The following is a 27,702-nucleotide window of genomic DNA, read 5'->3' as shown; positions in this document are numbered from 1 at the left end:
GTGCGTGTGTGTGTGCATGCACGCGTGTAAGGAACTGTTACAAATTAAAAGACTCAAGAGACATATCTATCAAATGCAGCATGTATAAATACTTCTGATAAACAAGTGAATGAGTGAATGCAAATTAAAAGACTCAAGAGACATATCTACCAGATGTAGCATGTATAAATACTTTTGATAAACAGGCGAATGAATGAATGAATGCATGCATGCATGCATACTAAAGGAGAAAAAAGACCAATCATCATAAATAATAAATTCTTAAATCTTATACTCTGAAAAACAGGGCTGGGTGTGGAAAGCAGGGTTATATGTGGATACAGAAGCAAAATAATTTTGATATGGGAATGAGTAAAATCTGTTTCTGTCACTGTCATATAGAAAATCTTCTAAAATATTTCAGTAGACTTAATGTTTGCTTTTTAATTTGTATTTGTATTTGCCTTATGATTTTGAGTAAAAAGAAAAACAAAAACAAATTATTATGGGGCAAATATACCCATTATTTTCTTTATTGGGGATGAGTTACAGTTGTTCTGTATCACAGCCATCTAATAAAATTTTCTGCAGCGATACAAATATTCCATATAAAATTTTCTGTGATAGAAATACTGTCTAAAACTACAGTCAGTAGCCATACACAACTAGTAGGTACTTAAATTGTGGCTAGTGTGACTGAAGAATTGAATTTTAAATTTTATTTCATCTTAAGTAATTTAAATTTAAATAGTCACATGTCACCACCGTATCAGACAGTGCAGTTCTAGATGACTACAGCTCTCCTCTCCACCTGCAATGTTTGCCCTTTTCCTTTTACTTCATTAACTCTTATCCTCTATTTACTTCATTACTCTTATCCTTTATTATAATATCTCACAGCACCATGAACCTTTCCTTTCATACATGTATTACCATTGCAATTTTACCTCGATTTGTCTAATTATGTTTAATGTCTGTCTCTCCAAGCTGATTGTAAACTCCAAGACTGAAGGAACTATTTATGCTCACACCATTGCATTGTATAGTGACATTTGTTTATTTGTTAAGTAAATGTTATTAGATAACATTGTGTAGTTGAGGTTTTTGGTAATGAAGACATTCATTTCTCATAATTCTACATGAATTGATCCAAAATTTAGATCTTTAACACACATACAATATATGTACAAAAGTAGAGAAAACTGTACTATGAACCCCCAAGTAAGTACTACAGAAGCTATAGAAACCATCAACTTACAAATACTACTCTTGTTTTACCCACACCCTTGCCTCTGCCTTTCCACTTTGTCATTTTGAAGTAAATCCCAGATATCATATCATTTCATCATATTCTATATTTTAGTACATATTTCTAAAAGACAAAAACTCTTTTATAAATGTAGCACCACTTACATACAAGCTACCATTATCATAACTGAAATTAGAATCATCATTTATCCAGTGTATCAAATTTCTTTAATTGGCTAATACATTTTTTAAAAAGCACTTGAAATAACTGAGTTATTATATTCTTAGTATCTCTCACATCATGGATTTTGTTGACCTGAATTCCTCATAGTATTGTTTGACAGAACTTTGTTTAACATTTCCTACCAACCTAGAGCTAGACCTACACACTTGATTTGATTCAGGTTCAATTTTGTTAGCAGAATACTCTATGTGGGTGGTGGTGTTTACATCCTCCAAGAGGTATATAATGCCTGGTTGTCTGTCTTTTTGTTAGCACCTATTCATGATCATTGTCAGATCTATTATTTCATTAGGAGTTTACAAAATGAAGATATTTAATAATTAAAATATCTTCATACAAAATGAAGATATTTTAATTATATTATTCCTTTTTCATTTATTAGTTGAGATCCTTCATTAAAGAAAGCCTTTTGGTTAATCAGGGATAAAGTTCATATGCGAAAGACAAGTTAAATAGTCAGTTCTTTCCTTTTACCACTTTTCAATATTTAGTTGGTTCTCTAACATTCTCTTGGTGTGACCAATAATTTTTTTAGTAACATTATTATATATGGATTTTTAATAAGTTTGTTGTGCTTCAATCTATTACCAATGGTAATAATAATAATGGTAATATAATTCGATGTTCAAATTACCCCCATCTTTGGAAGGGGGAGCCTCTTCAAGTTAGCTCCTGAGTCCCTTTGGTATTAGTCACTTATCTGTAATGGCCTTCTTGCTTTAACAGGATCTCTAGTCTTATCATGTATATTTCCTGTGCCAAGTCTAGAATCAGACATTTCTCCAAGGAGTGCTAATGGCACTTATGACCACACTCTGTGCCCTAGGACTGCTAATGTCTACTAAGTTGATCACTGTTTATGGGTTGTTTGAGTTAAGCAGAGATGGAAAGTACACCGCCTCCTTTTGTCCAAGAGAAACTATAACAAATTCACATTCTTATTTATAATTCATATTCAAGATTTTGGGATTTCCCACCAAAGTATAGCTGGCTTCTTAGCAGATATTGGCAAGCTGATCCTAAAATTCATGTGGAAATACAAGGAATCCAGAATAGCTGAAACAATCTTAAAAAAGAAGGAAGTGGAAAATTTGTATTTCCAGATTTCAAAATTTACTACAATAAAGCAGTAATCATGACAGGGTGATATACAGATCAGTGGAACAGAATAGAAAAGAAGAGATCCTTCACATTTTTAGTCAACTGATTTTTGACAAGGGTACCAAGACTAGTCAATGGGAAAAGAATAGTTCTTTCAACAGTGTTGGGACAACTGGATGTCGCATGCAAAAGAATAATGTTCAGTCCCTAACCTCACTCACATCAGATGTAAAAATTAACTCTAATGGATCAAAGACCTAAATTTAAGAGTTAAAAGTACAAAACGCTTAGAAGAAACATAGAAATAAATCTTGTGACTTTGATGTAGGCACAGCTTTCTTAGACAAGCCAATAAAGGTGCAAACAACAGACGAGAAAATAAACTGGAGTTTATGAAAGTCAAAAACTTGTGTACTCCAAGATCATCATCAAAAATGTGAAAAGACTACCCACAGAATGGGAGAAAATATTTGGAAACCATGTATAAGTGACTTGTATGTAGAATACATAAAGAAAACTTACAATTCAATATACAAAGACAAATAACCCAATTTAAAAAATGGACAAAGGATCTGGATAGACATTTCTCTAAAGATGAAATACAAATAGCCAATGAAAAGATGCCCAACATTATTGGCCAGGGAAATGCAAATCAAAACCACAGTGAGAATCTACTTTGCACACACTAGGAGGGTAGTAACAGTAAGACAGATAATAAGTATTGGTGAGAAACTGGAACCATCATACAGTGCTGGGTGGAATGTAAAATGGTACATCTGCTTTGGAAAACAGTCTGGCAGTTTTTCAAAAGGCTGAACACAATTACTATATGACCCAGTAATTCCACTAGTACACAAATTTTGTTGACAGCAACATTAGCGATGATAGCTGGAAAAGGGAAACAACTCCAAATGTCTATCAACAGATGAATGAATAAATAAACTATGGCATATCTATACAATGGAATATTATTTGGCAACAAAAAGGAATGCAGTATGTCAAACCTACAACATGGATGGACCTTGAAGATATGCTAAGTGAAAGAAGTGAGTCACACATGGCCACATTTGTATTATTCCATTCATATAAAATGTCCAGAATAGGGAAAATCTACATTCAGAGAACGCAGATTAATGGTTATGTAGGGTTGGGGGAGAATGAGTGGAAAAGGAGTGACTGTTACTGGATACAAGGGCTTTTTAGGGGGTGAAGCGAATATTCTAAAACTGATTATGGTGATGGTTGCATGACTGTAAATACACTAAAAAGCACTGAATGGTATACTTTACTTAGGTGAACTGTATCTCAATAAGACTGTTGTTAAAAGAATAAATTCGAGATAAATTTCTATATGCACACACATACACATTATAGTGTTTTACTTAATTATTTTGATTTTATATCTGTTTTACACCAAAAACTTTGATTCCTAGGAACATTAATTATGATTGTCTTATTTATATCTGTATCTATACAAATAAAAATAGCAACTGGGTAACAATATTAATATTATCAAATTAGTAAAAACAAGGTAAGATTTTTTTTGTAGTTCTTCTTATCCTAAGCTGTATCCCACCAAGAAGCATAGTCAAAATACTGTGTTATAAAGTTATTTGATATAGGTTATGAATGTTTAAGTCAGTGAGGTTTGTTTCATTATATTTTAGGGGTCACCTTCCCCCCCATTTCAACTTAATTTTGTTTTATAAATACATAAAATATTTACATGGTTACAATGTCAAAACGGTATATTTAGAGAAGTTGAGCTTCTATTCTTGTTCCTTCTGTTTTTTCTTTCTCTTCTTCTATTGGTAGCCGTTTATTTTATGGTGTATTCCTTCATTTTAAAACAAATTATAAGCAAATATATAAATACATAAATGATAGCCAACTATATACAACAGACAAAAAAATGTTTTTTTTAAACATTATATTCTGGAGATCACTGTATATAGAAAAGTATTCATTCCAGTAGTTACAAAAATGTAAAAAAGCCTTACGAAATATTTAACAGTGATAGTACAGAAGGACACAGTATGATTTTCATTCTCTAGGAAGGAAAATTCATTCCTTTTGTTGTGGCATAGCACTGTATTATTTGAGCCTGCACATCCAATGTGTGGGTGCACTATAGTTTAATTACCCAAGTCCACCACCCATAGACACACCGGTTGTATTCAATATTTTGACATTATTGCAAACAGGGATGCTGTATTTACATTTTTGTCAGTTTACCCCTGGGATAATTTTCTAGAAATGGGAATGCTGAGTCAAAGGGCAAATCTGTGAGTAACTGTCCCTAATAATGTCAAATTCCTGTCCACAGAAGTTGTTCCATTTTGCATTCCCCACAGGCAGTATATGAGAGTGCCCATTTCCCTACAGCTCAATCAATATGAACATGTTATGGAACTTTTGGATTTTTGCCAGTGTGATAGAATAAGAATAGTATCTCAGTGTAATTTTAATATGAATTTCTCTTAGTGTGAGTTAAATTGAACATCTTTTTATATGTTCAAGAGCCATTTGCATTTGCTTTTCTGCTGATATCTTTAGTTTTCTACAGAGCTGTTGGTCTCTCTCTTATAAAAGCTGTTTATACATCAGGGATAATAATATGTGGCCAATATTTTTTTCCAATTTTTCTTTTGTTTTTGTTTTTTATCCCCAAAGTTTTTTTCTTTTTCAAAAAAGTTTACTTATTTATTTTGAGAGAGAGAGAGATAGCAGAAGTTGGGGAGGGGCAGAGAGAGGGGGGGAGAAAGAATCCCAAGCAGGCTCCCCACTGCTAGTGCAGAGCCCGATGCAGAGCTTGAGCCCATGAAACCATGAGATTGTGACCTGGGCTGAAACCAAGAGCTGGACACTTAATCGGCTGAGCCACCCGGGAGCCCCCTCAAAGTTTATCTTTTACTTTATGTAATCAAATTTATCAATCCTTTCTCATATTTTGGATTTTGAGTCCTAGTTAGGAAAAACTTCACCATTTCCAGGATACCCATACTTTCTTCCATTATTTATATGGACTACCTTTTTTGATTCATCTGAAATTTGTCTTGTGTATGGTATGAAGAATGGAGTGACTTTGACTGCTACTAATATATTTGAGTAACCCTCGTACTTTGCTGGATTTACAGTCTGTGCATAAATATTTATCCACCTATTCAGTGTAGGAAAAAACATCACACATTGCTCTGAGGCTAGGGAACTTTATATTCCATGTTAGAAAATAAAAAGTTCCACTTTCACAAAATGAAATCATTCCATGATCTTCTGTACTAATGCTATTAAATACTTTGAAAGGCTTTTTGCGTTTCTACAACTACTGGAATAAACCACATACTTTCTTACTGGTTGTGCCAAGTAAGATAAAATTAAACCTAAGATAACCAATTCCTGGATACACTTATTAAAATTAAGGTTAAAAAATGAAAATTAAGATTAAATGGGAGTCTTACATGGGGTAAGTGCTCAATGTCTTTTTAACTGAAATTTAATTAGTGTGATTCCATGGGTAGATTTTGTTGCTTTGGGAAAAAATAAAAAGAATCGCAAAGCTTATGAGGTTCAATTCTGAAAATGCATTAGGAATATCGCCTATCATTATTAATATTATCAATTTTATTATTTTTCCCATCCCTAATATTATCAATTTTAAAATTAATCTCTCCTCACACAAACATTATGTGATAAATGTATATTGGTATCTTTATGAGTAAATTAAATGGCTGAATCAGTAGCAAAATTAGAACTTACACCAACTAGAAACTAATACCAAAGCCTACTTTGTTACCAAGAGGAAAAGGTATAGTACCACAAATAATTTTTAAGTTTGGTATTATTTAAATTTATGTGTGTTATGTGTAAGTTCTGGGGAAATTTTTTAATAGAATAAAAATTTTTAGATGAAAAAAATAAAGCAGATTATAAACATCAGGTCTCTGGGATGAAAATGTCTCACTCTTCTATTTTAACTGCTCAAGCATATAAGGATTTGTTATTCAATGAATGGCCTCTACGCTAATCTACAATAGACAGAGTGAGAAAAGTTATAGATGATAACATCAATGAATAATCTATAGTTTCATTTTGGCTACTGGATCCAACATCCTCATTAAGCAACCTTTTAATTTCAACCTAATCACAAGAACAAAAAACATGGCCTCAACTTTGGCATTTTAAATATCCTTCTACTTCAGGTAGTAATGTCTAATGAGCTGGGAGATAATCAGGAAATAGGCAGGAAGAGAGATGACAGAAGTCCAGATGACATATTAAAAACCTTCATTTTATAGATAAAAAAGTTACTGCTTAGAGTTTGTGAGCTGCAAAAGTTGCACAGTTGGTTAATGCCAAAGCCAAATCCAGGTTTCAGGTCTTTGACTCGCAGTCAAATGCTCTTTCCAGTTTGCTGTTCGACTGATCAGATTAGACAATTGGGGAAAAAAGGTGAAGCTGGCTCAATGTCAATATGTATTCTATGTCAACATTGTATTCTATGTAAACATATTCTATGTTTAACTTAGAAGTTAAACCCAGTTTTAAACGTTCAATTCCATTCTTTTCCATTATTGAAATTATTGAGAAATCTCAATATGAAAATTCAATTGTTTTTACCTTTGCCTAATATATTCTTTTTTCTCTATATTTATTCTTGGGAATAAATAGTTTTTAAGTGGAAAATTATTACCTTATTGAATATAAAACTCTCCATCAAAACAGAATTCCATAAACATTACTTTTAGGTAGGAGACTAAAAGGGCAATTCTACTACAGGATCTACCCTAAATATACTGAACATTTAATAATCATATTTAATTAATCTATACCATTTTGGGTAGAAAAACAAAAGCTAAGATCAAATTCCAATCTAAAACATACTGAATATACTGACTATGGATAAGGTACTGGTGCTAGAGTCAGAAGATAAATTAACAAATCAAAGTAAAAAACAGTATTTTTAACTTTTGGGACTGAGCTCATTTAGGCCATACTCCTGATTGAAGGAAGTAAAATCTCAGTGGCCTTCTATATAATTATTCAATATTTCTGATGAAAATAAGACTTCAAAGAGCATTTCCAAAATAAAATATAAAGATCTAAACTCAGAAAAAGTCTTCTAAAGTTTCTTAAGTTACTGAGAACACTGTTTAGTTATATTCATACATGTTAACTCCAGTTTTATGAATTATAAATGGTAAGATCTTATTTCAATAATATAACGTTTATAATACCCCAAAATATATTTTGAGATAGAACCTACATCCCAAATTACTCGTCTGAAATGGAAACTGTCCAAATCTATCTTGAAGTTTCTCTCTTTCCTAAGTTTGGGACATTGCTCACGGGAAAGGAGACACGTACCTTTCCATGACAGCGAGGCACTCCTTTCTCCAGGTAAATCGACTCCCTCGTCGTAGTCGGAAGGTGCCAGATGTGGCAGAGACTGGAGGAGGTGTTTGTCTCCATTCTGGGTCCTCTATTGGAATGGGGGCTGGTCTCATACTTAGTGTAGCCCCTGAAACAAACAAGACTTTTTAGCAAAATACCTTGCAATTTATTAAAACCAATGACAAATATAATCATGAAATCAACAATAAATTGTTGTCCTTCTATTGAAACTTGTGAGCCAAATACATTTGCTATTTACATAAAAAAAAAAAAAAATCCCCAGGGTCTCTCACAGTGCCCCATGCCAGTGCAAACTGTTGCCTTGAAACATTGCCTGGCTTCTGTGCCACAGGCTACCGGCACTGAAGCATGGAGAAATAAAAAAAATTTTGCCCCAACAAAAATCCAAAGGGAAAAAAACTCTCCTTAAAAAATTCATCATTAATCATTTTAAAATGTCAAATTTTTTTGGTCGCTTGTCATTTATGTCATTTTTTGAAACAAAGCCCAAAATCTCTCTTTTTAGGGGAATAGGAAAGTGTTGGTCTTTGAACTAGTGAGAACTTAATTTTCCTTAAAACAAATGCTTATTTATTTATTTAAAGTTTACTTATTTATTTTGAGAGAAAGACTGTGAGTGTGAGTTGGGGAGGGGCAGAGAGAGAGGGAGAGAGAAGACAATCACAAGCAGGCTCTACACTAACAGTGCAGAGCCCAACGTAGGGCTCAAACCCACGAACCTAGAGATCATTACCTGAGCTGGTATCAAGAGTTGGACGCTCAACCAACTGAGCCACCCAGGCACCCATTTTAATCTTTTTGAACAATATACAATACATTTCAAAACTTTTCATTACCACTCAAAGGACTTTTGTTATTGAGAAAATGGAGCCCTTAAAGAATGTATGCAGGTAGAAGATGAATTTAAAATAATCCTAATTATTGTAAACTTTTAAAGAAAAAAAGTTAAATATATATAGCACAAAGGCAGTAAGGTAGTTTTTGACATGATGTTAGTCTATTAGGTAACTAAATTAGATCTCCAAAGGTCTACCACCTCTTAAAGCTATATTATTTTCTGTTACCTTTTGAATGTAATAAAACCAATGGGGAAAAATGTAACTGGGATATTTTATTAATTTAGACTAGCCTTTTCTCAAATAATGAACTTCTGATAATGCGTGTATTCACCATTCGCCAACCTCCCCACCCCCCCTTCTTTTGGCTTGCTATAGACTTAAGCTTGCTATAGAAGCTATGAATAAAACAAAACAAAACAAAAGAGCAATACTGTCTCTGAACTCTGTAGACTTATTTCAAAGAATTTAAATATAACTTGGTATGCATTCACAGAGCTCAGTCCCTGGATCTCCCATTGTTCCTTCATTCTTTATACTGCTAAATTCATCTTCCCAAAGCATAATTATGATCACAGCATTCCAGTGACCAAAAGCCTTCAAAAAGTTCCCTCTGCCTATGGAATAAAATACAAACTCTTAATCTAGCCCTAGAAAGGTTATAAATTATTAGAATTATGTGGAATAATGCACATATTAATAAATATATATTTATTTCTTCATAAAAAGAATACTTTATTTTTATTTTATTTATTTACTTATTTTTTTTTGAGAGAGAGACAAAGAGACACCATGCATGTGCACATACGCTGGGGAGGGGCAGAGGGAGAGAGAGAGGGAGGGAGGGAGGGAGGGAGGGAGGGAGGGAGGGAGGGAGGGAGAGAGAGAGAGAGAGAGAGAGAGAGAGAGAGAGAGAGAGAGAGAGAATATCTTAAGCAGGCTCCATGTTCAGCACTGAGCCGGATGCAGGGATTGATCCCATAACCTGACCTGAGCTGAAATCAAGAGTTGGACGCACAACTAAGTCACCCAGGTGCACCCATACTTTGTATATTGTACCTTGTAATTAATACCTTGGGAAGTGTTTCTATTTCACTACATATAGATCTCTATGTAGATTCACCTTAATAGCTATATATTTATATGCATTCTCTTATACAGAGGCTCAATATTTTAACCAATCTTGATTTTCCTCTCCAAACCTGCTTACAGTCCTTCCCATCTGAGTAAATAGCATCCCTATTCTTCAAATTACTCAGTGCAAAATTCCAGATTCATCTTTGACTTCTCTATTTCTCTGACATACCACATATCCAGTCCATAGCAAACCCTGTCAATTTTATCTTCAAAGTATATCCAGGCTCAGATCAATTTGTATTACCTCCACTAGCTTTAGAACAAGCCAGCATCATCTCTCCAAAGCCTAACTTCCTGGGATAGTTCCAAAGATGGCCCTTCACAGTAAGTCACACCTCTTGGTAATCATGCTCTTGAATGTAAGTTTGTCCTGTGACATGTTTTGACAACAGAAAACGGAAACAGTTCAAGGCTAGGTAATAAGAAGCCTTGCAGCTTCTTACTAGATCTCCCGCAATGCTGGTTCTGGGAAAAGCCAGTTGCTATATAAGAAGTATGACTAACCTGACCCTATGATACTGTAAGGAAGCCCAAGTTAGCTACATGGAGTGAAAGATGCCTGGTCAGGGGTGCTTGGGTGGCTCATTTGGTTAAGTGTCCGACTTCAGCTCAGGTCGTTATCTCACGGCTCATGAGTTCTAGTCCCACATTGGGCTCTGTGCTGACAGCTCAGAGCCTGGAGCCTGCTTCCAATTCTTTGTCTCCCTGTCTCTCTGCCCGCCCCCCACCAAAACTGGCTCTCTCTCTCTCAAGAATAAATACACATGAGAAAAAAAAAATAAAACAAACAAAAAAGATGCCTGGCCAGCTCCCAGGTGCCACAATTGAGGAAAAAAAGCCATTCTGGACATTCTAGCTACATCAGATACCATGTAGAGAACAGTATAACCCAGCAGACAGAGAGGAATAAGACCTTAGGCATACAGTACCAATATAGCTATGTGGCAGTCAGCCTCCAAGATGGTTCCAAAGGATCCCTGCCTCTTGGTATTCACCCTGTTGTGTAGTTCCTTCTCATATTATACCAGGATTATTCTGTGTGACCAATAACATGTGGTAGAAGTGATGATACATCGCTTCTGATATCAGGTTATAGAATATATATACCATGGTGTCTGTCTTAGGTGCTCTACCTCTTAGATGAATGACTTGCTTGGGGGAAAAATAGTTGCCAGGTTGTAAGGACACTTGGGGAGCCAGAGGCGATGCCCATGTGGCGAGGACTTGGAAATCCCTGGGCAATAAGGAGGAAGGAACTGGGGCCTGCCAACCCTCACAAGAGTGGCCTTAGAGGTAGACTGTCCAGTCAGTTGATGGCTCAACTACAACCTCATGAGAACTCTGAGCAGAACCACCTTAGCTAAGCCACTCCTGGATTTCTGACCCAGAGAAATTGTGAGATAATAAATGTTTGCTGTTTTTGGCTGCTAAGTTGTAGGGTAATCTGTTGCACAATAATACAAAATAAATGTAAGACATTGCAACGATCTCCAGTTGTTTATTTCCCCATATTCCCCAGTGTACTGAGGATTATGAGTATTACTAACTATTCACATTTACAAATTTGGCAGGCAAAAAAAATTTCCTTTAATACTGAGATTTTACTATTAATGAGTATATTTTCTTGTTTACCAAAATTCACATAACTTTCCTTGTGAATTTATGTCTTTTGCCTTTTCTTTTGAGTTATTCACCTTACTGGTGTGTTAAAACAATACCAATTGCTAGTTACACAGATTGCAACTTTTTTTCCAGTTTGTTATTCACCTTTTATCTTTATTTATGGTGTGCTTTCTGATCTTAAATTTAATGAAGTCAAATTTGTCAACCTCTTCTTTTATGGCCAACATGTTTTGTTATCATTCAGAATATTTTTACAGACTTATTGTTTGAACCCTCAATAGATATGATTTCCTATTGTGTGTGAAGTAAATATTTACCTTCTTCCTCAAATGGACAAATGTATCATCACACAATGCTTTAGAGATTCATGGCTTAAATGTAGGCAGACTATGGCTTGCTGCCATAGTTTAAATAAAGTTTTACTGGAACACAGCCATACTCATTCATTTACATGTTAAATTTACATCAAAGTTTTACATTTACATTACATTTGCATCAAAGTTAACAAAGTTTAGGCAAAGGAAAAAAATGGGGTTGGAGTGTTTCAGAGTCTTTGCATTTTCTAAATGCAAGCAGGAATTACAGAATAACAAGGGCTCTAGAATCTACCTAAGTTACATTATATAAATTTTGTTCAACAGCCATGATAGAAGGTTCAAAACAGAGCCAAGCAGCTATCAAGGCTGATCAAGATGAGGTAAAAACAGACTGGCTAAGGCAGTAGTAGGTCCTTTCATCCAAAGCCTGGCTTCTGGTAAAGGATAAAGTTTCAGGGCTTCAGTGGATGAAGGATGAGGAATAGGTCAATAAATTATAATTAGCAGTCCACATTAAAACTATGGCATGCTTTCTTAGTTGAGTGATAAATGGGTATAAATAAAACAAAGAATACAAAGATGAGGTTGAAGAAAAGAAAATAACTGATAATAATGGCTCTTTCTTGGTATTGGGGCTTATTGGTCATGTAACTATGCTTCTTTATAATATTCTGTATTGTCCAGTTTTTCTATAAAAAGGAAACTTAGGTGAAATAAAATTGGTCACAAAGGAAAAAGAAAGGGAGAGAGAATGAAGGAGGGAAAAAAAGAAGAGATGAAATTAAGTAGTGACCTGGTTACTTTAAAATAAATCAAGGCAATTTATAATTTATGCACAAGGTGGAAACTCTGGAAACTCTGTAATTTCAAACTTGTAAATATACTGAATTTGAAACATAGTATTATCACATTACTTTTGAGGTATTTTTTCTTGTTCCTTTTTCTTCTTCAATATAGCAGTATTTAAAAATAGCACAAGCAGCATTCTGGAAATACTCCAATAAACACAGATTTATTCTAGAAACCTTAGTTAATCTTGCTTTAGTCAACATGGATGGAAAGCAATGAATAATCCAAGAATGGGTTCAAAATTCTGGACTCTGACAGAAAAATACAAAGATACTAAGAATGCAGGAATAATGTATGTAAGACTCTAAACCCCTCTGAATATAGGAGTTCTAGATTAGCTAAAGAACCCACTTTTTTTCCCTACAGGAAATGTGTACCTATTTTCTTTATAGAAACATTTTTTTCTATCTTGTATCTGGGCTCTCATTAAGAACAAAATTTTGCACATTTATCTAGCAAATCTAAACCCAAGAGGAAAAGGAAAAAAACCTGTTCCTAATTTGCTAAGATCATTAGATTTTGATAAATGTTTTCTTTGTATATATGATAATTTTCTTGCTTATCAGGTTTACTTTTGGGTGAGCTTTTGCCAATCAACTAACAAAAGTATGACTACAACATACTATCCCATTCAGAGAAACTAGCTTCTTCAAAAGCAATTTCTCATTGTCCCCTATGTCACACACGTGATTTCCCCGACGCTCTTGACACTGCAGTAGTGAAGACAGAAGGCATAATTTCTGCTCTCCATATTTTACTTCATGTGCTCCCTGCATGAGCCTCCTGGCAAATTTTATTTGTTTAATTTAGAAAGAGGCAGAGCAGTACCACGAGCCAAGAGGAACTCAGCAAACCCTGTCTGCTATAGCAATGTTTAAATTAGACAAGGGAAAAGACTGCTGAGCTTAATTTGATTAAATAAAGGGGGGTTTGATGTCAACCATGGTGAATTTAGTACACACTTCTTTAAAAAAAATAGGTATTTTCTTGTAAATGTTTTCATAAGAAACAAGATAAAATGTATTTGATCAGTTTCCATCAGTCCATTTTATTCATACTCCTTGGCAGGCTTTGGAATATGCTGGGAAATTCTAATGATGTGTCTGTTATCAGAGAACTACACTATATCTATATCAACTGGATTATCAGTAAAAACAACCTAAATATCTACTTTATTCTTTTTCTTGCTGAGTCTACTTAAAAAGACACTAAAAAACAAACAAACAAACAAAATCCTGTATCCAAATGGATCCAGAATGAAAAGGTTGAAAAAAAAAAAAGAACTTCAGTCAAGGTAATATAGAGAGAAATGATCTGAGCCCAAGAATAGAGGGACAGAATGTACAAACATTTTTTTAAATTTATTTTCTAAATACTTATATTTACAAAAAAAGCACTTTTCATCTTAATGATTTTTCTTAATTTTGCATTTTCCTCCCAGAATATATGCAATGGGATGGTACCATTTCCATTTATTCTGATGAGCAAGTAAAAAATTATGATATAAAAGAACTTATCAATAAACAGGTCTTGACTATGTGAACCTAGGTTCTGTAGTTTTTATATCTTGAAAGCTGTTAACAAGGCAGGTTAATTTCTTTTTTTTGCCTCTCTCTCTCCTTCCCTCCCTTCCTTCTTTCCCTTTCTTCCTCCTTCTCTCTTTTCCATGAAACTTTGTATGTACTTTTTGAATATTATAGTACAAGTACAAAATTGATAAAGATACAAAAGGTTATACAGTTAATAGTATTCCTGCTACCTTGTACTCCCAGTCTCTCAGAGCCTCCACAGAACTTTTCTTAGGTCCGAATACAGCCTGATAGAGATGTTCTATGTTTACATAAGCATATACATGTGTGTATGTATTCCCTCTATATAAATGGCAGTATACTCTAATGTTTTCACCTTACTTTATTCACTTAAGAATTTGATATTTCTACATATTAAGTTTAACTCATATAAAGCCCTCTTTAAAACCTAGCTATTTAGTCTCCATACTATTCCATTTTATAGATATACTATAATTCATTTAACTGGTTCTTGATTGAGAGGCATTTAGGTAGATTCCAATCACCCCTGCAATGACCTGCAAAGAAAATTCTCATGTACTACAAGCAACTAATGACTGGACAGTGCATAAGCTATTTTTAGGTGTTAACATAATTTTAGTTCATCTTATCTAAACAGAATAGTAGTTTCAAAGGTCCATGAAGAAAAAATACTAATTCTTCAGCTACAATCAAAGGTTATTTTAAAGTCAACAAAGATGCATTTATACCTAGAAAGAATTCTATACCATATTAGCTCTTATATTAAAGGTGAAAATGCAATGAAAAACTTCTAAAAATTAACTTTCAATCACTAACATCCAATTACTGTTAATGCTATGAAAACTACCAGTTGACAATTATAAACTTATCCTCCTCTCTTCAGCTAACTTTAAATTTTGTCCTACAGAAAACCAGACTAGAAAGAACTTGGAACCTATATGGATTTGGTTTTCAAATAAAAATAGGAAGTCCTTTAAAAAGGGGACAATCAGCAATACAACTTCATTGAAAACCAAATGTACATAATTAGAGGAATTTAGTTATTTATTATTTACTTTTAAGTAAACTGTACATCCAACATGGGGCTCAAACTTACAACCCCAAGATCAAGAGTCACATGCTCTACCAAATGAGTCAGCCAGGTGCCCCTAGGGGAACTTATTTTTAAATGGAGGTACTAGTTCCTTAAAGAAACTAATTCCTTATCAACAGCTGGATGAATGCTATTAGTGTTTTCCCATTTTCCTGTTTTAATGCCCTAGTTCCACCTTCCTCCAATTTCCTGATAATAGTTTAGTGGAACTCTGATCCCAAGACAAACTGAAATAAAAAATAAGATAAAAAACAAAACATTTTTTCTTTTTGTTTTTAGTGATTATTTATTTTTGAGAGAGAGAGAGAGAGAGAAACAAAGCATGAGCAAGGGAGGGGTAGAGACAGAGAGGGAGCCAGAGAATCCAAAGCAGGCTCCAGGCTCTGAGCTGTCAGTACAGAGCCCAACGTGGGGCTTGAACCCATGACCTGAGCTGAAGTCAGATGCTTAACTGACTGAGCCACCCAGGTGTCCCTCTTTTTTTTTAAGTTAAGAAAATTTACTTTTACAAACCCTTGTGTAGAGGGCTTTCAATAGAACGCAGCTAGGGAGCTGCTTTGCTATGCAGGAAACCTGGACCCAGAAGCAGGTCACCTACGAATGGTTTAGCACCAGGTTCCCCACCAAAGTGCACTGCGTGAGGGGTGAGGGGTGGTCCCCTCTCCAGCCGGCCCGTTTCCTGACCTAGGGGCTCTCTGTACCCCACCGGTCCTGACCCCAGCCTGTATTGTTCCATCTGGGCGGGATTCTGACATAGAGACATTTAATCATAATCCCACAGATGGCAGTTTTGTCCCATTGGCTCCTCAGCCAAGCACTCAACAATTTTTAATAAAACAGCTTCAGAAGAACACTATATCACCCCAGTGCTAAAAACTGGACTCCAATAGTAGTATTCCGCAGTCAGCAGTGCTATCAGATCAGCTACAACAACAAGGCTGCGGTGGCCTGAGAGCTGTACCTTAGTCCCCTTCCTCTTTCTGGTGAATTTATTTTCCTGGCATCCTAGTCTCCTCCTGGAATTAGAGCTCAGCCTTGAAATCCCAGTGTGAGATAGGAATGTAGCCTCACCAACTGTGATGATATATCAAGGCACTGTTCTAAGTGCCAATGCAAGAGACAAAAATCCCTTTTCTTATAGAGGATGAATGCCTGACACAGTTGACTGGTATTTGTCCTTCAAATTCTTCACTGTTCTGCCCTATACATTTTGGAATATCTTGACAATCTCTCGGGTGTTCCCTCCTGGCAGACAATTGCTGAGATGTGCCAGGTTTATGAACCCCCTAGGTATAGCTCCTTATTTACCTACCTGAACCTTTGTTATCAGCCTAAACTGCTCTATTAAGCAGACCAAGTGCCAAGTTTTTGTCATTCACCATCTGATTTGCTTTGTTGTATGTGAGTCATGGATGAAGTGATGTCTTTGAGAAGACTGCTTAGAGTTGAGTTTTAAGTGTTGCTTCAAGTATGATTTTATCTTAAGACTGTCTAATAGGGTAGCCACTAGCCACATGTGGCTATTGAGCACCTAAAAGTGGCTGGTTGAAAATGGTGTGTGCTTGAAGTGTAAAATACACTTGAATTTCAAAGAATCAGTACAAAGAGAAAGAAAAAGAGAAAGAAGTCTCAATAATTTTGAAAAGTATCAAATTAAACTTGAAGTGTCAATATATCTTTGCTAAATAAAATAGATTATTAAAATTAATTTTAGCTATTTCTTACTTTTTAAAATGTGGCTACTAGATAATTTTAAATTACATGTCATTTGCATTATATTTCTATTGAATTGTGCCCCTTTAGAACATTTAGCTAATGGCAGCAACAATAGAGTCATTAGTTTGAGAGATCTGCTTGCCTATCTACCTATCATAAGAATACCTAAAAATGAAGGTTCTTTGCAGAAAAACTGCCAGCTAATAAATGTCGAAGGAATACTAAATAAATAAGATCAACACCATTTTGCAATCCCCAACAGAATAACTCATTAAGTAAGCATCATCAATGGATGCTAAAACCATTAACAAAAGTTTGCTGTTCATCCAGTGACAAAATGACACCCTACAGATTATTTACAAATTGCAAAGACAAGATCCAGTGGTTCTTACTTTAACAAATGATTGAACTTAGCATATGAACAGTGCTACAACCTGACATTACATAAACCTTGATACATGAGGTAAACGTTACTCACAAAGCATTTTGCCCCAATGTTTGTGAACATTTTCAAACATACAGAAACAAAGAAGAAATTTTATGATGAAAATCTATATTCATATCATATAACATTGTACTCATTTACTTTATCACATTATCTACCTCCTTATCCACTTTATTTTGATGCATTTCAAAGTATATTGTAGACATTACTACATGCCCTCTCTAAATAATCTATGAAGTATTCCTGCCAAAAATGTTTAATTTGAATCTAATCAAGCCTCTAATCCTAACTTGTAGTTTACAGGAAATACAGGCACTAGAGAGGAATAATTTAATTGACCCTAAGAGGAAAGAGAAAAATGCAGAATATGGGACATTCTGTAAGGTTAGAGAGTTTAAAAAGTTTATGTTATGAAAAAAAAAAAGTTTGAGTGACCAGACTTAAGAGTCTAAAGAGATATGACAAATTCCAATTTGTCAACCTAAATCAGATACTATTTGATTAAAAAAAAAGACATTCTTGCAACTAGAGAAATAGGAATATAAACTAGATGTTTGTATCTATTATACAACCATAGGGGCTGTGGTTATTCAGGCGATTATTCTTTTATTCAGGAGAGGAATGCTGAAGAGAAAGACAGGTGTATACATGCATATACATAAATAGATTTTTAAATTTATTCATTTATTTTACAGGGATAAAGCAAATACAGCAAAATGTTAACAATTATTGTATCTAAAAAGAGGGTAAACAGGTGTTCACTGTGTTGGTCTTTCAACTTTTCTGTACATCTGAAACATTTCAAAATAGAAACTGGGGGAGGGTAGATTAAAAAAAAATCCATTGCAGAGATGTTGATATGGTCTGTCTATTTTGTCCTGCCTGGGCCTTTCAGATCAGGAATGTGATCTTTAAAAAAACAAAAACAAAAAACTTACCACTCACATACACATAAATATGTTTTGCAACATTATTTCTATCTCAGAGTCAATACTATTATTAGCTAAGTCTTCAATATGCAATATTCCAACTGATGATTTAACCTATAATAAGCAATGGCTTTAATGCTGTGCTATTACAGAATACAGCTCAATCACAAGGCTAACCTTGAGATCAGGCTCGCTGCCACCAGTCTGTGCAGTGTGTAGATTGATACAGGCTGTCATACAACATCAGACTCTATATACCACTTGTTAAGGGTATCCTACAACAGATCTTGCCTACTCCTGGCAACTTCAGACATAAGGGTTCTCGCGATCTTTTTTCCTTCAGATTTTATTCTACTTTCCAACCTATTGCTGCTGCCAAAGTCATCAGGGCAGTTTCAGTCTAAAGTCCAAAGACATGCTCATCATCCAGGTAATTAGAAATAGAAGATCATTAGCAGAGATCACTGGATACAGTATAGAATAAATAAAAGTATGAAATTAACATTATTAACTAAAGTAACATTTAGAAAAAAATAGATATGGAATCTTATGTGTGAACCTATAGTTGAAAAAAGAAATCAGCCACTGCTGCTTTCAAACTATGGTTAGAAAAAGCATATAACCTGGAAACAAAGAGGTGCCTTGGAGGAAGGAGTGAAAAGGACTAGTATTAGACCCTAAACTAAAAACTGATATAATCAGGGCTTAGGTTTTACAGTTTAGAAGGAAAAAGGAACAATAGGAAAGTATGAAACTACCTTAGTGAAGACAAGTCAGCATACAAATTTAAAAAAGTAATTAATTATAGTCTTGTTTCAGATGCAATAAAATAAGGAAATGATATTTACCAGGGTTTGTCTTCTCAAGTTGATACCATCGGTAAAATGCTCTTTTCTTCTGTTCGCTCAGGTCTGATCCCTGCTGCAACAGCCAATGAGAGATCCGGCTCTGACTGATCCCTGTGTAGAAAGAGAAACAGCTGTTGCGGGTACTGAAATTACAGGGAAGCTGAGGGCTATGTTGGTCCTAGGTTAGTGGGTGCTTTATTCTCTGTGTTACTCTATAAGGAAGCAACTCGAGCAAACTCTCTCATGATAAGACTTCTTTGTAAAGGCTGACCGCCCGCCCTGGCTAGAATATACTCAGCAATGACCTACTAGAGGTGAAAGCATTTTATTAACTGAGACTTGAAAGTGGTCTCTAAAATTAATCTATAAGCTAGGTTCATGTGAGATAAATGAAGAGATTCCTAATTAATAGTTATATGTCAGAAGTCTATTAGATTTGTGCTCCTTCTATCACCACCTATACCCCAATCCTGGTTGAGAATATTAGAACTTTTACCTGATACTGAGAAGAAAAAAAAAAAATGAAGCCAGCAAGTTTTGCTATTCATTATCAATACTGATGAAAAAGATTTAGGGACTGAGAAAGGAGAGGTCATGAAAACCTTTTCAATAAGGTTTCTGGCTTATTTGTTAATTTATGTAGGTGTTTTCAGACGTGTTACTATTAGTACAGGTGATGAAGAATTGAAAGAATTTTAGAATTAAGCTGCAGGATGACCTCTTAAGAAATCTCAAGAGGTAAAGACATTCTTCTAAGACACAGACTTATAACAGTAAAAAAAACTGAATAGAATATAAAGCAGTTTTCAACTACCTCTAAAAAGTTCCTGACAGCAATTAATTAGAAATGTGAAAAACCTCCACATCTGAAAGTAAAAACACATGTCTAAAACTTACTAGTATGAGAATCATGCTTCTTCTGGTCATTGTAGCTATTCCAAAATGAATAATTCAATATACAACTGGCAAAAGCAAAGAATAATAGGAAAGATAAAACTCTGTTATACACTCATAAGGCAACTTCCAAAAGACCCTTCAGTTCTCACAGAGGGTTAACAGTATCTAAATTCTCCCAAGGAATTACTTATGGTAACTGGATAGTACCGAATGCCACCTGTGCCAACACCTGTTTAAAACCACAATGCACAATAGGAAGGGTGCTGTCATGGAAGTAATCACACCTCCTAACATGAGAAGAAGCTGGGGGTCTGGTGATCACATTTAACTCATTAAAAGCAAGCCCCTGGAGTTTCATACTTTAAAAACCAATGTTAATAGAATATTTCAGGAAACCAGGGAAAGGAAATTTGTTAAAAGAAAGGCTGGGGTTCGAAGAAAATTTCTCTGATTGGAAATACCCTTCACTTTCAAGGGTGAAAGTCAAATAGGTTCTAAAACCTAAGTGATTACATTATCAAGTAATTCACAGTAGTTTTCCAGTAGACTGAAGATGTATGTGATGCAGGTGTTGGCAGCTAGCACTGTATGCTTGTTCTAAGAGAATGCAAATTATTCTGGATAATTAAATTGGCTGTGTTTAGCAATGCTTTCACCAAAATTCTAGTTTCAGATATTATACTACCTTTTACACTACTTTTAAACAAGAGTGAAAAAAACAACCATTTCCCACTATGAAATCAAAATTGGTTTTCAGGTCATAAAACGAAAATATTTAATATGGATTCTTCATATTGGCACCATACTACTCGAAACCAGAGGTAATTTGACAAAAATCTGTTGAGAAAATAAAAAAAAAGAATATACAGAGATTCTGAAACTTTCAGTATTAAATCTGCACACAGATCACAGAGCCAGTAGATACTGGAACTGTCCAGGTTCTGGTGGTGCTGTAGTGGAGGAAGAGGGAAAAAGCCCATCAAAGGAGATTAAATTATGATCTAGTCACATAATAAAATATTGGGCAGACTTTTTTTTTAATGTTTATTTATTTTTGAGAGAGAAAAAAAGAGAGAGACAGAGCATGAGTCAGGAAGGGGCAGAGAGAGCCAGAGACACAGAATCCAAAGCAGTCTCCAGGCTCGGAGCTGTGAGCACAGAGCCCGACATGGGGCTCAAACTCCCGAACTGCAAGATCATGACCTGAGCTGAAGTTGGTGCTTAACTGACTGAGTCACCCAGGCGCCCCTGGGCAGACTTTTAAAAATATTCAAAAACAGCCATCAAAAACAAATAATAACAAACCAAACAAACAAAAAGGCATCAATACCAAATGGCTGGCAACAACGTACAATATATGGAACTCTCATACTGCTGATGGAAGGGTAAGAAGTCAGGGCCACTTTGGAAAACAACTGGGCAGTATCTACTAAAGGTGAATAAATGCATACCGTATGACCTAGTAATTTCTTTCCTTGATATACAGCAATTTGTACATACTCAATAGAAGTGTGTGCAAAAGGCATGTACATCTTGTACATGTACAGACCCACAGGAGCATTTATTCATAATGATCCCCAATCTGAAACAACTCAAATGTCTATCAACAGGAGAATACATAAAAATAATGATTTATACATTCAACTAGAGACTACCATACCAAATAGCAAAAGGATAAACAAACCACTGCTATATGCAACCAAATGAATAAATCTCACAAAAATAATATAGGCCAAAAAAAGTTAGATGCACATAAAAAAGTCACACACAACTATATGACTCAATGCATATACAGCTAAAAAACAGACACAATTTATCTATATGGGTGGCAATCAGAATAGTGGTTACCTACAGTTAGGAGAGGAAGTATAAAGAAGGGTTATGTAGTGATTGGCATCATTACTGATCTTGATCTGGATGACAGTTATATGTGTATACTCACTTTACAGAAATCATTAAGCTTTATATGTGTATATTCACTTTATAAGAAGTCATTAATCATATAGTTTTATGAATATATTTTTACATAATCTACATTGTTTTGTGAAGTAACAAAACCTTATATATAGAAAGATACACAATAGGAATTCAGAATGGCATACTTTTCATACATTGTATACCTCTACATTATTTTCTTAATCTTTCTACAAATATGTATTAGTTTATTTTATATTTAGCCTTTCCTTATAAACACTACATACTTTGTTGGTTGCTTTAAAAACACTGTAACGATGCTAAACAACAGAGATCTGCAAAAAGAAGTTAATTTCAGCCTTCCCTCACCAATTCCACTGAGGTAAGTAATGTTAACTGTTAATTTATGTTGTTCCACAATTTTCTCCATATGTAATTATTAATTTATAAAACAAAAGAAGATAATAAAGAATATCCTCCTGTCTAGTCTTTTATGTGTGCAGATAATAAACAAAGAACTTCTTCCCTGTAAATTTAATTCATTTTCATATACTAAATACAGAAAACAAAGTAATAAAGCAAGTAGTTTTTTCCAGAAGAGGTACTACAAAAGCTGAGTATGTACAATAACACATTTCACAGTCATTTTTCTTGGTTAGCAGCTTGCTGATAGGTGAGGTTCCTTTAACATGCATCCTTCCGTGGCTGGTCCATGCCTTTGGTCCATGGTTCAGTTGAGTTGGTCCATGCTTCAACTGAGGTAGGTGTCAGAAAGCCCTGCTGCTTTTGTCTGCTTTGGTACTCCTTCTTGGGAGAAAAACTCCCTAACTCCCCTCCCACTGCTGAAAAAAATAAAAAGTCATTCTCCACATGTTTTAGCTCCTCATAACCCCTTCTCCACCTTTCACAGGGCAGAAGAAAAGAAAAATTTACATATAACTTTCATACACTCAGAGACTACAACTAACCCCCATTAATTTCTTTCCAATAAGAAAGTGATGGATCACAAAGGACAAAAAAATGCCAGTCTCATGCACATTCTTTTCTGAGCTTCAGCTTTGTCATGCTCCTTCCAGTTCCTCAAATGCCACGCTCCCTTCCACTAGAGGGCTCTCTACCACAACCCAATCTGGTCAAAATCCCTAATGCTACAATTTAAATGTTCTCTCTTCCTTCCGCGTCCTGTGGAAAGCCACAACTACTGACCACTCCCATCATCTTCATCTTTGAAATGCCAGATACAACTGCCCAGTGCGAGTTTTCAGTCAGCTTCAGGGACTGCTTTGCTAGCTCCTTAAATGCTAGTGTCCCAAGGGTTCCATCTCTAAGAATCTTCTCTTACTCTACACACTCTTCCTCTGGTCATCTCAACTGTCAATAATCGTGACGTTAAAATTCTAAGTGTCGATGACTTCCAGAGCACCAGACTGTTATTTCAACCATCTGCTAGATAGTTTCATGAAATTTTGCAACAGGTATTCAATATCATTAATTTAATTCATTATCCTCCTCCTTTAAATCTGCTCTTCTTCTGTGTCCCCCCCCCCCATCTCAATTTTACCTACCATTCTATTCTTTCCTCCAAATCTCACATGCTTACTATATCCAATCACTTCTTAAAATTCTCTTTATGTTCTCTCTAATTCTCATGTCTGCAGTTTGGAATCTCACCCCCTTTTGCCTGGAGAATTGAAATAACTTTGATACAAGAACAAGCCATCTAAGATCCACAAAGTACAAAATCCTCATGATCAGATCTTTTTTATTACAAGATCATTGCACAGTTGAAAAAGTAAAATGTGATTCTTCAAGTAATTTTCTACCTGAGAACTGCAGTCATCTCTATAATTTACCTTCCACAGTGTAACCAGAGTTGTATCTCAAAAGTTTTAAGTTAAAACACATTCTCCATAGGGGTGCCTGGGTGGCTGAGTCAATTAAGCATCTGACTTCAGCTCAGGTCATGATCTCACAGTTTGTGAGTTCAAGCCCCACGTCGGGCTCTGTGCTGACAGCTCAGAGCCTGGAACCTGCTTCAGATTCTGTGTCGCCCCCTCTCTCTGCCCCTTCCCTGCTCATGCTCTGTGTCTGTCTCTCAATAGTAAATAAACGTTAAAAAAAATGAAATAAAAAACGCATTCTCCATAAAAATAATTCATTAACATGCAGAAAAAAGTCCATCCTCCATCTCAACTTTTCTCTTATTCCCTATCCTAGAAATATCCTTGTTTATTTGGCATGAAACCTTCCATACTCTTTCCTATGCACTTATGTCTTTTAAGACATAAACATGTATCTGTATATATATATAGTTTTTTTAAAAAAAACACATATTTGTAGTTATTCTATACGTAATAAGTAATGTTTTGCACATAATGCCTTGGAATTTTCTCATGTAGTACATAATGAATTTTCATCATTCTAATGGCTATGTAATATTCTACACCACAATCCACCTACATATCTACCTGTTATTGAACATTTCAGTTGTTGCTAATGGTTTAATTATACATGATATATACATGACATACATGATATATAAATATATATATATATGCACACACACACATATACACACACACGATACAGGATAATTATGGTTTAATTACACATGATGATGAAATAAGCACTCTATGCGTATCTCTGTGCATATGAATGGATATTTTAGGAGAGAGTCACAAGAATGGAATTTTTGATTCATAGTATATGAGCATTTAAGTTTGTGACAATACCGAAGAGGATTGTACCACATTTTATACTCTAACCAAGTGATGAGAATGTCTCCTTACATTCTCATGATTATTGAATACTATAAAACTTATTTTTGAAAGTCTTTCATTTTGAAATACATGCTCATTATAAAAAAAAAATTATAAGCAATTCAAAAGGAAAAAAAATAAGAGGAAAACGAATTAAAACAAAACAAAACAAAACAAAACACAGGAGCACCTGGGTGGCTCAGTCAGTTAAGTGTCCAACTTGTCCAACTCTTGATTTTGGCTCAGGTAATAATCTCATGGTTCGTGAGATCAAGCCCCATGTTGGGCTCTGTGCAGACAGTGCAGAGCCTATTTGGGATTCTTTCTTTCCCTCTCTCTCTCTCTCTCTCTCTGCCCCTCCCCTGCTCATGCAGTGCACTCTCTCTCTCAAAATAAATAAATAAATAAATAATAAAAAACATACACATCTAAAACAAAACCAAAAACCCCCAAAACCCCCCACCCTCACACGCATCCAAATTCTCACCACTAAAATATAACTATACTCATAACAAGATCATTCCAAGCATATGTAGACATAGGACAGGCAGAATTACTAAAATGACATACTACAGACAGAATTTTAAAAAATAAAAACATAAAATTCAGTCTGATTTAGATGTAAGAAAAAAATTTTTAATAAACTAGAGTGTAAATAAAGATCAATTCAACTTTAGTAAATGCTTCTGTGAATTTAGCAAATTCAAATAAGGTACCTAAAAAAATGCATTAAAACAAGAAAAAGGATTATACAAAAGCACTGGGAGGCTGGAAGCATTACTTTCTGACTTCTGGCCAGAATGTAATGGCTCCTGGCTAAAAAGCTGAGGAATTAGCAGGCTGTGGTGGCCAGGCTCTAAGATGACCCCTAATAATCCTCTTTGTCTTCCTCCTTTTGTGTAATCCCCTCCAACACTGCTTGAGGGTTGGTTTATGCAACTAACAGACTATGGCAGAAATGACAGTCTGTGACTTCTGTGCTAGGTCACAAATGACATTACAGTTTCTGCCTTGCTCTGAAAGTTGGTTCTGAGGGAAGCTAGTTGCCATGCTGTGAGACCACTCAACCAGACCTATGGATAAACTTATATGGCAAAAAACGGAGTCATTCTACTAACAGCTATGCAAGTGAATCACCCTGGAAGGGAGTCCTCTGGTCTTAGTTAAGACTCCCAATGACTGCTACCTCCTGAGAACACCCTGAACCAGAAAGATCTAAGCTGCTCTTGGACTCTTGACCCAGAGAAACTGAGACAATAAATATTTAGGTTTCAAGTTGTTAAGATCTGATATTCTTTTTTTTTTTAATGTTTATTTATTTTAAGAGAAAGAGTGTGAGCAGGGGAGGGGCAGAGAGAGAGAGGAAGAGAGAGAGAATCCCAAGCAGGCCCTGCACTGTCTGCACAGAGCCCAGTGCGGGGCTCAGTCTCCTGAACCATGAGATCATGACCTCAAGCCTAAATCAAGAGTTGGATGCTTAACCAACTGAGCCACCCAGGCACCCCTAGATCTTATGTTATTTCTTATGCAGCAATAGATAACTCATATGCATACATACACTATACTTTCCTCATCTCTCTCCCTGGCCTTTATACCCCACTCCTGATATTTGGAATATATTTTTGCATAGTTAACATTTGTAATCTGTTCTGGATTCATAATTCCCATAGTTGTTTACTCAAAGTTCTAAATTTGAATGGATTCAAGATTTACCATACAGTTCCCCAGGTTTTCCACTCCATACATTTTTTGTTTTTAATTAAAACATATTTTACCTACAGTAAAGTACACTACTCTTAAATATATATTTCAATGACTTTTGACTGTGTATACACACATATGACCATTGCTCAAATTAGTATAATAGATTATTTTCATGCTCCCTAAAAGACCCTTCTTGTGCCTTTCCAGTTAATCCCAAATTCTACATTTTCAATTTAATTTTTGGCAGTATTTCTTCATCAAGAAGTTTTTATTACTGCAGGTTTATCGATGCTATTCTTCCCAGTCCTTGTATGCTTATGTTTGTCTTCCATGTTTATTTTTTGAGGACAACTCTATTGGGGGGATTAGGGTTTCCTTTGAAATCTGTTTGGCTGGAGTGATGTCAATGGGAATGGCAGAGTAAGGGCCTCTGAAAAGCCAGTCCTTCATAAATGCAACAAGAGCAAAAGCAGCTCTACCATAAAAATACTGACAAAAATTATTAGAATCAACGTTTTCAGAACTCTGGAAATTAACAAAAGGCTTGCAACAATCCGAGGAGTACTTATTCAAGAAAAAATGCTAAATTTTAATAAGAGATGTTTGACATTTTAACCAGACCTACACCCATTCCCATCATCCCAGCAGCACAGTAGACTTGAAAACCAATATTCCTGCAATCACAGTGGAAACCAGGTGTAGCCTAGTAGCCACTGGAGGGGGTAAAACAGGTTTGGAGTTCTCTAAAACACCATTCAAAGAGAACTGTCATTATTTGACCTGTCAATTCTCTGCCAACTCCCATGTGCAAGTCTTGTCCTTATTGATTCAGACCTCATTCAGGGTGAATAGCCTTTTCCCTGGGAGGGGAGAAAAAGGGTGGTGGTTTGTTGAAAACAATCAGAGGCAGTCATTTAACAACACCATTAATATTAACTGAGGTAATGACAACAGTTGGGGCAAACAAGCAATTGATCAAAATATTTAAAAAGCTGAGGAATGAGATGTCTATCAGTATCTCTGAAAAGCTTTGACAGGGGCACTTGTAAAGCATGCAACTCTTGACCTCAGGGTTATGACTTTGAGCCCCATACTGGGCAT

The 27,702-nt window shown here is 35.2% G+C and overlaps 1 protein-coding gene across 9 annotated transcripts in view; it reads right to left on the bottom strand.

The window, feature by feature from the left end:
• HMBOX1 (homeobox containing 1) overlaps nucleotides 1-27,702 on the bottom strand; it is a 192,942-nt gene that overhangs the window by 43,356 nt on the left and 121,884 nt on the right. For all 9 annotated transcript variants that reach the window (XM_019440899.2, XM_019440900.2, XM_019440901.2 and 6 more), the window contains exons 5-6: nucleotides 19,328-19,438; nucleotides 7,937-8,090 (exon numbers count right to left, since the gene is read on the bottom strand). In XM_019440899.2, coding sequence (XP_019296444.1) covers nucleotides 7,937-8,090; nucleotides 19,328-19,438 — 265 coding nt within the window. The remainder of the gene's footprint in view (nucleotides 1-7,936; nucleotides 8,091-19,327; nucleotides 19,439-27,702) is intronic.

The sequence above is a fragment of the Panthera pardus genome, unplaced genomic scaffold (genome assembly GCF_024362965.1).
Source record: "Panthera pardus isolate Hobbes unplaced genomic scaffold, ASM2436296v1 HiC_scaffold_13, whole genome shotgun sequence".
NCBI lineage: Eukaryota > Metazoa > Chordata > Mammalia > Carnivora > Felidae > Panthera > Panthera pardus.
The sequence above is the reverse complement of the archived record's forward strand: the minus strand, read 5'-3'. Positions and strand labels throughout refer to the sequence as shown.